We start from the raw sequence: 12380 nt of genomic DNA on the forward strand, positions 1-12380 counted from the left end.
ATCTGCAAATAATCATAATATTAAATGAGATGCAAAACTGTACATTTAGAACGTTTATTTTTAACCCTTTGGAACCTAAAGGGTCTAAAACTCAGTTTTTGTCTGTATTTGAATTTTCTGTATTTTCAATTTAAAAGACAACCTGCTGCTTATTTGGTATCATTTTAATCAGCACAACCTCTCCTATGTGACACTATCTTAATTTAGTCATTTTTACATGTTGTGTTCACACACTAGACATAAAATTATGCAAAAACAGAAAATTCCATCTGGAAAATGGGATTCGTTTTGCTATGGAAACCCCAAAAATGTCTAATAAACATTTTTTTACAACATAGAATGAAAATTTTAGTTGTAATTTTGTAAAAAACACACTAAACAAACTAATCAACATGTTCTTAAATGAAAATAAAAAAGAAATCCAGGCTAAAGTCACATCAGGCAGCCCAAATATATTTCTCACTCCTGTCTGTTTGACATTTTTCCTGGAATTCTGTTTTTTTTTCAGCTTTTTCCTTTTTCTCCACATAAATTATCTTTATTGTGTTTGTGAAAAATAATAAAACATTTTTTTGGCTTTAACACGTGCTATAAGCAAACCAAATGTGCCCAGTCTGAATACACCCTTAATTTGATCTATTTTTTATATCACCTGACTACCAGGGAAGAAAAACTTTGTATTTCCAACTTTAATTAATTCCACCAAATACTATGATTCCCAGAGCAGAACCACAGATTCAATATCATTGAAAAGCCCTAAATGTCCTCTGTAGAAACCAGAAGGGGTTTGTGTCCTCCACAGAGGATACATTTATATTCCTGCTACTCAGGAGAACATAAAAAAGATCATATTTTATAAGGTCACATGTGACTCCTTGAATGAGACTTTTCTTTGCCCTTCATGGAAGCCAAAATATTCTTTGTTTTTGTTCCCTTTGGAGCTGTGGTCATTTTCTAAATGTGTTTGCTCTGCAGTGACGTCTTCATTCACGATAAAATAAAAATAAAATGTTTGTTTTCCCACTAAAGGACAACGTGCCTCTGCAGTGAACTCCAGTAATTACGGAGCTATTTCCGGATGGGAAGTCGGCTTGTTTTCCAGACTGGGTCTCCCTCAGAACGTGGATGTGTGAACATGAGGTCGTGGTCTCGCCAGTGTCTGACTAAGACTTCCAGCTCTCGCCGTTTCCTCCACGTCTTCACGTGCGTTCACACGTGAGCCCGGCCCACCGCACCGCTGTGAGAAGTACACAGCCTAAGGAGTTTGGATGAGGAGCCACGGAGCAGAGAAATGACTTTCACATCTGTCCCACCCACTTTCTGCTCCCCCCCCAGCTGCCAAACAGACTCGGCTGAGGACACCCTGTTCCCACATCTGGAATTTCTATTCATGAGCAGAGAGAGGAGCAAAGAGCTCCACAAATGATTTCAGACGGGACATGATGGCATCCGGCAGCAGGACGGGTTTGGATGAAACAATAAAAAGTCATTTCCGAACATTTATTCTGACTTGTTTCCACCACATAAAGTGACAGCTAAAAACTGTATTTGAGGTTTCTGGCTTTTAATTCATACAATCAAACCAAATTACAGTAAATCCAGCAAACAAGTCTTTTATGACAACAGTACAACTTGCGGCGCTGAATGTAAAACATCCCCTGATTTAATTTATATGACGATTCTTTCCATTTGTGCTGCATTTATGACATTTTGTCAGTATTTATCAAAAACAAAAGCATTTTCTGTGACTAAATATAAAGAAAAATGATTATATTTAAAATAAATAAAACATTTACACATCAAATTAAAATGAAATCATAAATGTTTAATTAAAACATTTATTTAAATCCTAAATATAAACATTAGATTTGAATATAAATCAACATTTTTATCTGTCTGTATATTTGGATTTATATTTAGCATCTGAAAGTGTCTATTTTTAAGTGTAAAGCTTTTATTTGCCATAAAATGCTGCGTAAATGCAGCCACACGTAAAATAAAAATGTCTTATGTGGTCAGTGAGTTGAACTTTTACACAGCACAGGGCCGTTGAGATTATCAGAATTTAGAAAATGCTGATTTATACATTTTATAAACTGATTTTTTTAATTACAATTATTTGTTTTTTTGTTTTTGAGACAAAAACTGCTTTTATTTCAATAAAATAACAATCCCTTGTTTGAATTATTTTTTAAAAAATCAAAATTTTTTCAATTTAAAAACACATTTATGTGAAAACAAACAAATATTTTTGAAAAATGAATTCATTGAAACAGAATAAACCCTCTGGCAACAGAGTTTTCATGTCCTTTGACTTACTGTAACGTTTTTACGATCAAGATAATTGGAATTATCATGTTAACGGTTGAACAGTTACAGTATGCTAAAGAGTGTGCGTGTTATTTAAGCCTCGCTGGCGACACTTCAGGTGCTAAAGGGTTAAATAGATCCAGTACTTTGGTAGTGTTTCCTCTCTTCTATGTGTTGCAATGTGGTTTATGCTTCAATGTTAGATTTCTCGTGACCTTTTACGTGCTCAGCTTGCACAATCCTGGCGGTCAAAGCGTATGTTCCCATCATGTAACAGCGTATCGGGAATGAATGTCTTTGATTCGGTTTGTCTGATACCCAGAGGAGAGCTGAGGACATTAGGGATCCAGCTGCTGAACACATGTTGCAGAGTCTGCTGCTGGAAGAACGCCTTGGTCTCCAGACATAAATCAACTTTTTTTCCCTCCTTCAGTATTCGTTCTACACACGAACTTCACGCACACGTGCTGAGGGCGAGTCCTGCTTTCACTGAGAGAAACCCGAGTTCTGAGGTAGACAGCCTTTGGCAGAACCTTTGACCTCCCAATACGAGCAAGGAATAAAAAAAGCTCGTAGCTGCAGAACTCTGTTTAACTGCTGTGAGTCGACCTCTGAAGTAATGACTCAACTAACACCCAGCCAGCAAGACCAAAAGGGCCCAAAATGGTCTAAAAGTGGGCAGAAAATGTGGGTCTCAAAAGGGTTTGTCTGCAGTTTCTGTGGTGGTCCACCTGTGTTTGCCCACATGGGCTTAAGTGGGGATTCAGTGGGTTAGCTCGCTACGCTAACCAGCCGCCTGGTGGACAGCGTAGCGGGCTACCGAGCTCTTCTGTAGCATGCTAGCAAACTCTTAAGTGGTATGCTAGTAAGCGCTTCTGTAGCATACAAGTGAGTTCCTCTGTAGCACGCTAGCGAGTTCCAATGTAGTATGCTAGCAAGATTCACTGTAATAAGCTAGGGAATTCCTTTGTAGAATGCAAGCGAGCTCTTCTGTAGCATGCTAGCAAGCTCTTCTGTAGCATGCTAGTGAGCTCCTCTGTAGCATGCTAGTGAGCGCCTCTGTAGCATGCTAGCAAGCTCTTCTGTAGCATGCTAGTGAGCTCCTCTGTAGCATATTAGCGAGCCCCACTGTAATAAGCTAGTGAATTCCTTTGTAGCATGGAAGCGAGCTCCACTGTAGCATGCTAGCAAGCTCTTCCGTAGCATGCTAGCGAGCTGTTCTGTAGCATGTTAGCGAGCTCCACTGTAGCATGCTAGCGAGCGCCTCTGTAGCATGCTAGCAAGCTCTTCTGTAGCATGCTAGTGAGCTCCTCTGTAGAATGCTAGTGAGCGCCTCTGTAGCATGCTAGCAAGCTCTTCCGTAGCATGCTAGTGAGCTCTTCTGTAGCATATTAGCGAGCTTCACTGTAATAAGCTAGTGTATTCCTTTGTAGCATGCAAGCAAACTCTTCTGTAGCATGCTAGTGAGCTCCACTGAAGCATGCTATCGAGCGCCTCTATAGCAAGCTAGCATACTTCGCTGAATTGAGCTAGCAAGCTCCGCTGTCCACCAGGGGCTACGCTAGCGTTGCGAGCCTACCCACAGAGTGTCCACTTAAGCTAATGTGGGCAAACACAGGTGGGACCACCACAGAAACTGTGGACAAACCCAATCAGGACCTGCATTTTCTGCCCACTTTTAAACCATATGAGGCCCACTTGGCCTTGCTGGCTGGGCAGAAATAGGGAGCTTCTTCCCCCAGGAAACTTTCTTCCTCCTTAAAAATGTGTAGAACTTTGGAATTTGCTTCAGCAAACTATGGTTTCTAATCACAGGAAAGAAAATGAGTCGTAGATCATCTGAGGAACCAGGTTTTTCCTTTTAACAGCAGCACTGTGCAATGAATACGACTTTCTATACGACTGAGGATCTCTTTGGTTTGATAAGAAATATATATTTTTACCTAAATTAACCTAGAACAACACATTAAAACCTCTGGGTGATTTATTACTCTTTAATCTGAAGAAAGGTTTTTATTTTGTTCTAATTACAAACTCCAATCAATGTCAGAATTCTCTGTAATTAAATAGTTGTTACTGTAACACTTGAACAGCCAAAATTAGAAAAAAATGAAAGGAATGCGATTTGCTTTTAGGGGCATCAGAAAAGGTCAGTTTCAATCATTTTCATAATTTAGCTCAGTCACTCAGGAATGCACGTTGAGCTGAGAGAGGCTGTGGGCTCATGGCGTTAGCCTCAAAAGGTTGGATAAGAAGCCTGAGACAGTCAGACCGCCACAAAGCAGCGAGCAGGACGCTCAGACTTTAAACAAGCTGCCACGAGAGCCGGGGAATTCTGAGGGCGCTTCCTCCTGCAAGTTCCACATTTCATGTGAGAAGAACCGACCTCCACCAAATAAACAGTCCCAGCTCTCCACGTGCACATCCAGGTGTTCTGTTAGGCAGATTTTTAAGATAAATATGTTTAAAATCCCTTCCTCTTTACTGATTTTGCACATACACCTTTCAAAAACTCCTGACAGCCAAATCTCCCAATCACTGTACACTACTTAATTGTTGTGGAATTGCTTTTTAAGTATTCACACACAGTGATTCTCCTGCTCCTTTCTGTATGTTGTTTGGTACATATAAACTCAGCAATTTCAGCAATCTTGATATCAAAACGTTCAGCTTGTTCAGGACATTACTACTTATATTTTTGGTATTCATAAACTTTATAGTTTTTGAAATATTGAGCTGGGCTGCATGGTGGTGCAGTGGTTAGCGCTCTTGCCTCACAGCGAGAAGGCCCCGGTTCGACTCCCGGCTGGGACCTTTCTGTGTGGAGTTTGCATGTTCTCCCCGTGCATGAATGGGTTTTCACCGGGGACTCCGCCCACCATCCAAAAATATGATTCATAGGTTAATTGGTGACTCTAAATTGCCCCTAGGTGTGAATGTGAGAGTGAATGTGTGTGTGATTGAGGCCCTGCGACAGACTGGCGACCTGTCCAGGGTGTACCCCGCCTTCGCCCCTCAGTAGCCGGGATAGGCTCCAGCACCCCCGCGACCCCGAAAGGGAAGAAGCGGACAAGAAGATGGATGAATGAATGAAATATTGAGCAAAATAATACCCAAACAAAATGAACGAGAAGTAGATTAGCAACAAAAATTTAAATATATTCATCGGTTGTGCTTTCATCTTTAACAGTAATTTTTCAAAAAATGTGGAGTTTAGTTAATATCTTGGCAACAGGCTAACGTTTTTGACTAATTTATTAAGGAATTTTAGGCTATTTTGGAGTTAGCTAGTATTTAAGCAATGTGCTCGCTTTTTTGGATAATTTGGCATCTACTAAAGTTTATTATTCTAATTTGGAGCTTAGCTAACATTTTATCAACAAGCTACATTTATTTGGCTAATTTGTTCTCTACTGAGACTAATGTTTTTCACTAATTTGGTTTACTGAGGAATTTTAGGCTATTTTGGAGTTTAGCTAATATTTAAGTACCACACTAAATATTTTTTTAATAAGTATGTATTAGGGATTTTTTAAGCAATTTTACTAGAAATTTTTCTGAAATTTAGATCAACTTCAGCAAATACTTTCAGCAAAAAGCATTCACACTCTTATTATCGCAGGTATTGGAACATTTCTAGTTTTTATTATTATTATCCTTTTTTAATCAGGTGCCTTTCTAGACACTTGAGGTCGCCTTAACGGAAAAGAGTAGAAGCAAAAATGTAACAAAATACATTTTAAAGGGGTAGACTTTTGAGTTTTACTGGAAAATCTGTCAGCGTTTGGAATGAAAGTTCCAAAGGTGGGAGGCAAAGAAACCGAATGCTCAGCCCGATGTTATTTTGTGCTTATTTCTAACTTGTGTAATTTTGACAAAATATATATTTATGGAGAGTAAAATATTGAAAGGTATTAAAAGTTCAAGTTGATTTTTCTGGAATAATATTCCTGCCTTTTTATTGTTCGTAATTATGTTAAAAAGTTACAGTTTTAAAGTTTTAAAAATTGTCATTCTGATAGATTTTTGGATTATTTTGGCATTTACTAAGATTGTTTAGGCTATTTTGGAGTTTAGCTATTTTTCAGCTACATGCTAGCTGTTTTGGCTAACTTACTTTTTTACGTTATTAGGCTAATTTCACATTTAGATAATATTTCAGCTTCAACCTTTTCAGCTATTATCTTCATACTTTTCAGCAGCAAAAAGTTGTGGTTTTAAAGTTTTTAAAATGTCGTTTTAGAGTGTTCAATAAATGTTTATCCTGTTCGGTCCGCGACCTAAGGTATGTTTTGGATTTTGGCTCCTTGTGCGATTGCGTTTGACACCCCTGAGCTACACGAACAGCAGCTGCTTCATCCTCTCCAGACCGTCCTGCTGCACACAGTGGGGAGTGTTGACCTTCCAGGCTGGTCACAGAATATCAGTTGATGCGGTGAATAAGGGGAACAGGGCTGCTTATTCCTGCTGCCAGTTCAAGCACAGTCACAGAGCTGCAGCTACACCTTTCCCTTTCAACTCCGCCACTTCAGAAGCTTTGGCCAGACCGGGGAAATATTTGCAGGGTGGGGGACTCAACCAACACCTCGGAAACCCAAAAGTACGTGAGAAACGGGACCACAATTTATGAAGTTTTCATCCCCTCCTTACTTTTTCAGATGGCAGACAGCTGACAGCAAAAGTCTTTTGAGTTGTTTTTAAATGATCGCATTAGCTGAAAAAATAAGCATAAAAACAATCCTTTCTAATGACTTGGATCAGTTCTCCGACAGTCACGTTCACAAGCACACTTTGTCTGCCCATGTGGTAAAAGAGGGAGTTTTTTTTTTTTTAATTTTCAGGCAGACGGCACGTTATTCCAGCTCCATGAGTCATCTCCGTAATCTCCCCGCCTACAGAGCCAAGGTCTGGTCTGGACACTGATACACTCAAAATGTAAGAGTTTGCTTGAGTCTTGAAGACAATTTTTAAAATCATTTTAGTTCAGATTTTTCCGTTAGGAATAAAATTTGGCAATTATTCAGACAAGTACAATTTCTGAACCTATACTGTTGTTTTCTGCCTTTGTATTTGAACCACAGGTCTACAAAGTCCAGCTACACATTGTTCTTCCAAGCAAACCCTTCAGGTGTTATTTACAGGCTGCATTTTCTAAAGATCAAACCGTAGTTCCATGGGGAGAGTGGGAAGGATTTAAAAGGAAGTTTAAGAGCTCTGGAGTGATTTCCCTGTGATAAGATCTTTCATACCTTTGCTCCTTTTTACTGCTCAGAACATCTGTTTGGTGTGAAGTGTACACTTCAACCACATGGCCATCCATCCATGCATTTTCTAAAGCTGTTTATTTCAGGCTGAGGCTGGAGCCTACCCAGCTACTGTTGGGTGAAGGTGGAGTTCACCCGGACAGAACACCATCCCATAGTTCAAACCCTCAGAAATGTATGATCCATCTTTCTCTGCAGATCACTGCATGCAAAAAAGAAACACTGTAGCTCCCAGGAATCTGTAAAAATTAGTATTTGTTTAATTTTAATTCTCAAGAATTAAATAATCACCACTTAAAACTTTTTTAGTTAAAAAAAACCTTCACCCTAAACGGAACACAAACCCCTGACCTCTGCAATGGCAGGCAGCTGTGTTAACCACTGTACTAACATTTGGTCTGCTTCTCCCAGCATGGTCGATATTTTGACCGGTATCTTCACTGTTTTAGGTTTAAAGGCTTAAAGATTTCCATTGTTAAGGGTTTAAAAAGAGGACGAAAGAAAAAAAAAACTTGATCGCCAGTTGAATTCTTCTTTCCCGACCAAAAATAAGAGTATTTTTCGACCGAAATGGTGGGTGGTGAATCTTCAAGCAATTGAATATAAATAAACAGACAAACCTCAAACCTCTACTTTCAGTCTGTTTTTTCATCCTCTTCCTTTCTTTTTTGACCTTAAATCTGTCCTTGAGGGCTTGTTTTGCTGTTTTAAGGAAGCACTAACAAATAACACAGTGCGCATCAGGCAAAATTATTGATTATGTCAAACTTTTGGGTTATTTTATTCATGGCTTTAATTATTACCTTTCTTTTTAACAGTTTTACACGAAATGAGTGGTGTGTTAAACTGTAAAAAAAAAAACATTGCAACTTGGCGCCCCCTCCAGCAGATGGCGTCCTAGGCGGCCGCCATGGCCCTGTCCATCTGTCTTTGTAATCCCGAATCAGCATGAATCTGAATGCACTCGCTCATCAGAACCTACCTGGTCATTGTGAATCTCGTTCCGGATGAACTTGAACCCTGGAATGCGTTTTGTGGAGCACACGACCCCGACATCTTCAGAGTGTTTGCAGTCCGACACGCCAAAGCCGTTGGACTCGCACTGAGCCAGACTCTTCTCTGAGCCGGAGCAGTGGACGTTGTCTAGCCAGATGCGACCTGAAAAAATAAAATCCAATAAATTATCACATATAACAGATAGGGGTGTATATTGGCAAGAGTCTAGAGATACGATACATACTACGATACCCGGCTCACGATACGATATGTATCACAATATCCCAAGACTGGGCCAGAACCAATTTTCATTCCTTTTCAAAGAGTGTGATTTAAAAAAAACTCTACCTGAACAATAATTCATTGTAATACTATGGTAAAATTAATTTTATCTAATGATCACTACGTTAAGCACTACAATTGTATCGAAATCCACGTTTCTATATGATACTAAGAGTTTTGAGGGGTTTTGAGTGGAAAACTTAAGCGTTTGCACCAAATACTTCTAAATGGGAGCCACTACATAACTGAGAAGGAATCACTTTAAAAAAAAAAATGAATTCAAGAATAAAACATGAAAATTATTAGATAAATTAACAAATACAAAAACAAATAAATATATGTATTAGAAGATATTTTACAGTAATAGAGACTTATTATTTGTCTGGGAAATGTCAGGAAGTTGTGGATGAAGGACCCAACATGCGGGAGACAAGACTTGGTGGCAGAAAACATTTAAGAAAAAACTTAAACAAGATCATCGTGGAGTAAGTAACAAACAAAAACGTGACAAAGCAGATGACCTGACATTGAAGAACTGAAAACCAGAATCCCCTTAGTACTCCTGAATCTCTAGAGTACACGTGTCAAAGACAAGGCCCGGGGGCCATATCCGGCCCTCCGGGTAATTCTATCCGGCCCTCCAGATCATTTTATTTCATTGTTATTAGTGACCCGATGTTATCTTGTGTTCATTTCTAACTTGTATAATTTTGACAAAACATATTTTTACAGAGAGTAAAAGATTGAAAGTTATTTAATGTTTAAGTTGATTTATTCTGGAATAATATTCCTGCCTTTTTATTCAATGCACACTAGTTTATCGCAGAGACTTCTAGGAAATTTCAAGGGCACTGGATTTTGGAAGTGAATCTCAAAAAAAGGGACTGAGTAGTGAGTAGTGAGAGAATTCGGATAGACAAGTCAAGGTTGCTGATGATGGATGACGACCTAAACCTTCAACCTACAATCTTCCCAGGAGATCTCTTATGATGTCTTTGACACAATCGAGGTGAAAAACCACTAGTTTGCTGTACAAGAGCTCCCTTTCCATTGGGGAACGTGCGTCTCATTCCCTCTCCTGTCTGATGGGTGTGCCTTATTTGCCAACTATCCTACAACTTTGAGCAATCATGCTAACATAAACTGGCAAAAGTCACAGCCTATAACTCCTGCGACACCTCGCTACACTATGAAAGACCATTCAGTGAGGTGAGCTGAAGGCAAACGTGGAAACTGAATTACATGTTAGAGAAACGCTGCAGTTTAATGAGCAGCCAGACGTTACATAAGAGTACACACCGTCAGTCATGAACCGTTAGCTTCACTATTTTTATGTTCTAACCAAGGGACCCACACGTCCCAACCATACGTCCATATATGTCGAGGTGGGAGTGAGAATGCGTTGACCATGATATAGTGAGGGAACACTATATTTTTTTATTTGACAGCCGAATGTACAGTTGAACTGTACGGTGCTTAAATATATCATTTTAAAGGCTTTTGACTGACTGTGCAGGGTTTATTTTTTAAATTGTCGTTTTATAAATAGATGTACAGTTTTCCTTCTTCCCTCACTATATTTTAGGGCAGCACAAACAATGATTTTAATAGTTGATTAATCACCGATTGTTTTGATCAGTTAACTAATCACATCATGCGTAAACTGGATCTAAAACACACATCTTAACCAGATATTGCATGGGACACTTTTTTCTTGTCTTTTTTGTTTATGTTTCCCATTTTCAAGCTCCGTTGGTGTGTTGTTGGTACCTGAGTCTTCCTATGACTTCTTGTGACATCACTACTGACCTGGATTAGCACTACTGCGCATGTGTGTCGAAGACAATGGCAGACGAGACATTAGAAAGCAGCACTGTAGTTTTGAGATTTAAAAAAAAAACACTGATTGACTTAAATTAGTTGTAATTAGCTGTCGACTATGTTAATAGCCGCCAAAGTCGTAACTAATCGATGAATCATGGCAGCCCTACTATATTTTAGTTTGGCTTTTGTGGTCTCGTTGTTCTGCAAATATATTTTTGCAATCTTGCATTCTTGTTTTGTAAAGAGCATCGTGTTCTGCGTCCTGCAAAAAGCTGTCAATCAATGTGCATTAAGGCTTTTACAGCCTTAAAACATCTATAATTCTACTTTGCAGGTTGAGGTTATTTTTAGATTGCAACTCCCAAGATAAACGAGGGAACACTGAAGATCAGGGGTGTCAAACTCAATCACACAAGGGGCCAAAATCCAGAACACACCTTAGGCCAAACAGGATAAACATTTGTTGAACACTCTAAAACTAAATTTTTTAAAACTTCAAAACTGTAAATTTTTTACATAATTATGAACTAGATATATAGCATTACCTGTGATAATGCTAGTGTGAATGCTGTAAGCTGAATTTGGATGCTGAAGATGCAGAAAATGATAGCTGAAAACGCTGAATCTGATATCCAGCTAAAATATTAGCTAAATGCCAAATTAGCCTAAAAAAAAGAACTTAGGTTAGCCAAAACAGCTAGCATGTAGCTGAATAAAATAGCTAAACTTTAAAATAGCCTAAAAAACTGAAAAAGCCTAAATTAGCCAAAACAGCTTCCATGTAGCTGAAATACTAGCTAAACTCCAAAATGTAAAAAAAACTGAAAAAAGCCAAGTTAGCCAAAACAGCTAGCAAAAAAGGTAGCAAAATAAATGCATTTTTTTAAAACTGATATACGGTTCTAAAGTTTTAAAAATTGCATTCTGCTAGCTTTTTGGACTATTTTGTCATTTACTAAGATTTTTTTTTGGCTATTTTGGAGTTTAGCTAATATTTCAGCTACATGTTAGCTGGTTTGGCTAATTTAGGCTTTTTTGTTTTTTGTTTTTAGGCTGTTTTGGAGTTAGGCTAATATTTTGGCTAATTAAGGCTTTTTTAAACTTTTTTCGGATATTTGTAAGTTTAAATATTTTTTTTCAACTACATGACAGCTGTTTTGGCTAACGTAAGGTTTTGGGGTTTTTTTCTCGTTTTTTAGGCTAATTTGCCTAATATTTTAGCTGGCTATCAGCTTCAGCGTTTTCAGCTAACAATTTCAGCATCTTCAGGAGACAAATTCAGCTTACAGCATTCACACTAGCCTTATTGCAAGTAATGCTATTTATCTAGTTCACAATTTTGTTAAAAATTTAGAGTTTTAAACTTTTAAAAATGTACTTTTAGGAAGTTTAATAAATGTTTATCCTGTTCGGCCCGTGACCTAAGATGTGTTTTGGATTTTGACCCCCTGTGTGATTGAGTTTGACACCCCTGCTATACAGGGACATAAATTCAGCTTGATGTGACTCCAACATGCCAGTTTTAAATTCTGAGACAGAGGAACACTCCATAGGAAATGCTAGGGTTGGATTTATTCTTAGTTTCTAAATGCGTATGACTTTTGACTCACGTGTATTCTCTCAAGCTCCAAAAGTGAGTTCTCTGTAAACATCCACCTAGACCAGGGGTCTCAAACTCGCGGCCCGCGGGCCATTTGCGGCCCG

The 12380-nt window shown here is 38.6% G+C and overlaps 1 protein-coding gene across 1 annotated transcript in view; it reads right to left on the bottom strand.

The window, feature by feature from the left end:
- loxl2a (lysyl oxidase-like 2a) overlaps window positions 1–12380 on the bottom strand; it is a 43249-nt gene that overhangs the window by 24152 nt on the left and 6717 nt on the right. Inside the window, exon 3 of the mRNA XM_024262854.2 lies at window positions 8557–8732. Coding sequence (XP_024118622.1) covers window positions 8557–8732 — 176 coding nt within the window. The remainder of the gene's footprint in view (window positions 1–8556; window positions 8733–12380) is intronic.

This window comes from Oryzias melastigma, linkage group LG5 (genome assembly GCF_002922805.2).
Source record: "Oryzias melastigma strain HK-1 linkage group LG5, ASM292280v2, whole genome shotgun sequence".
Lineage (NCBI taxonomy): Eukaryota > Metazoa > Chordata > Actinopteri > Beloniformes > Adrianichthyidae > Oryzias > Oryzias melastigma.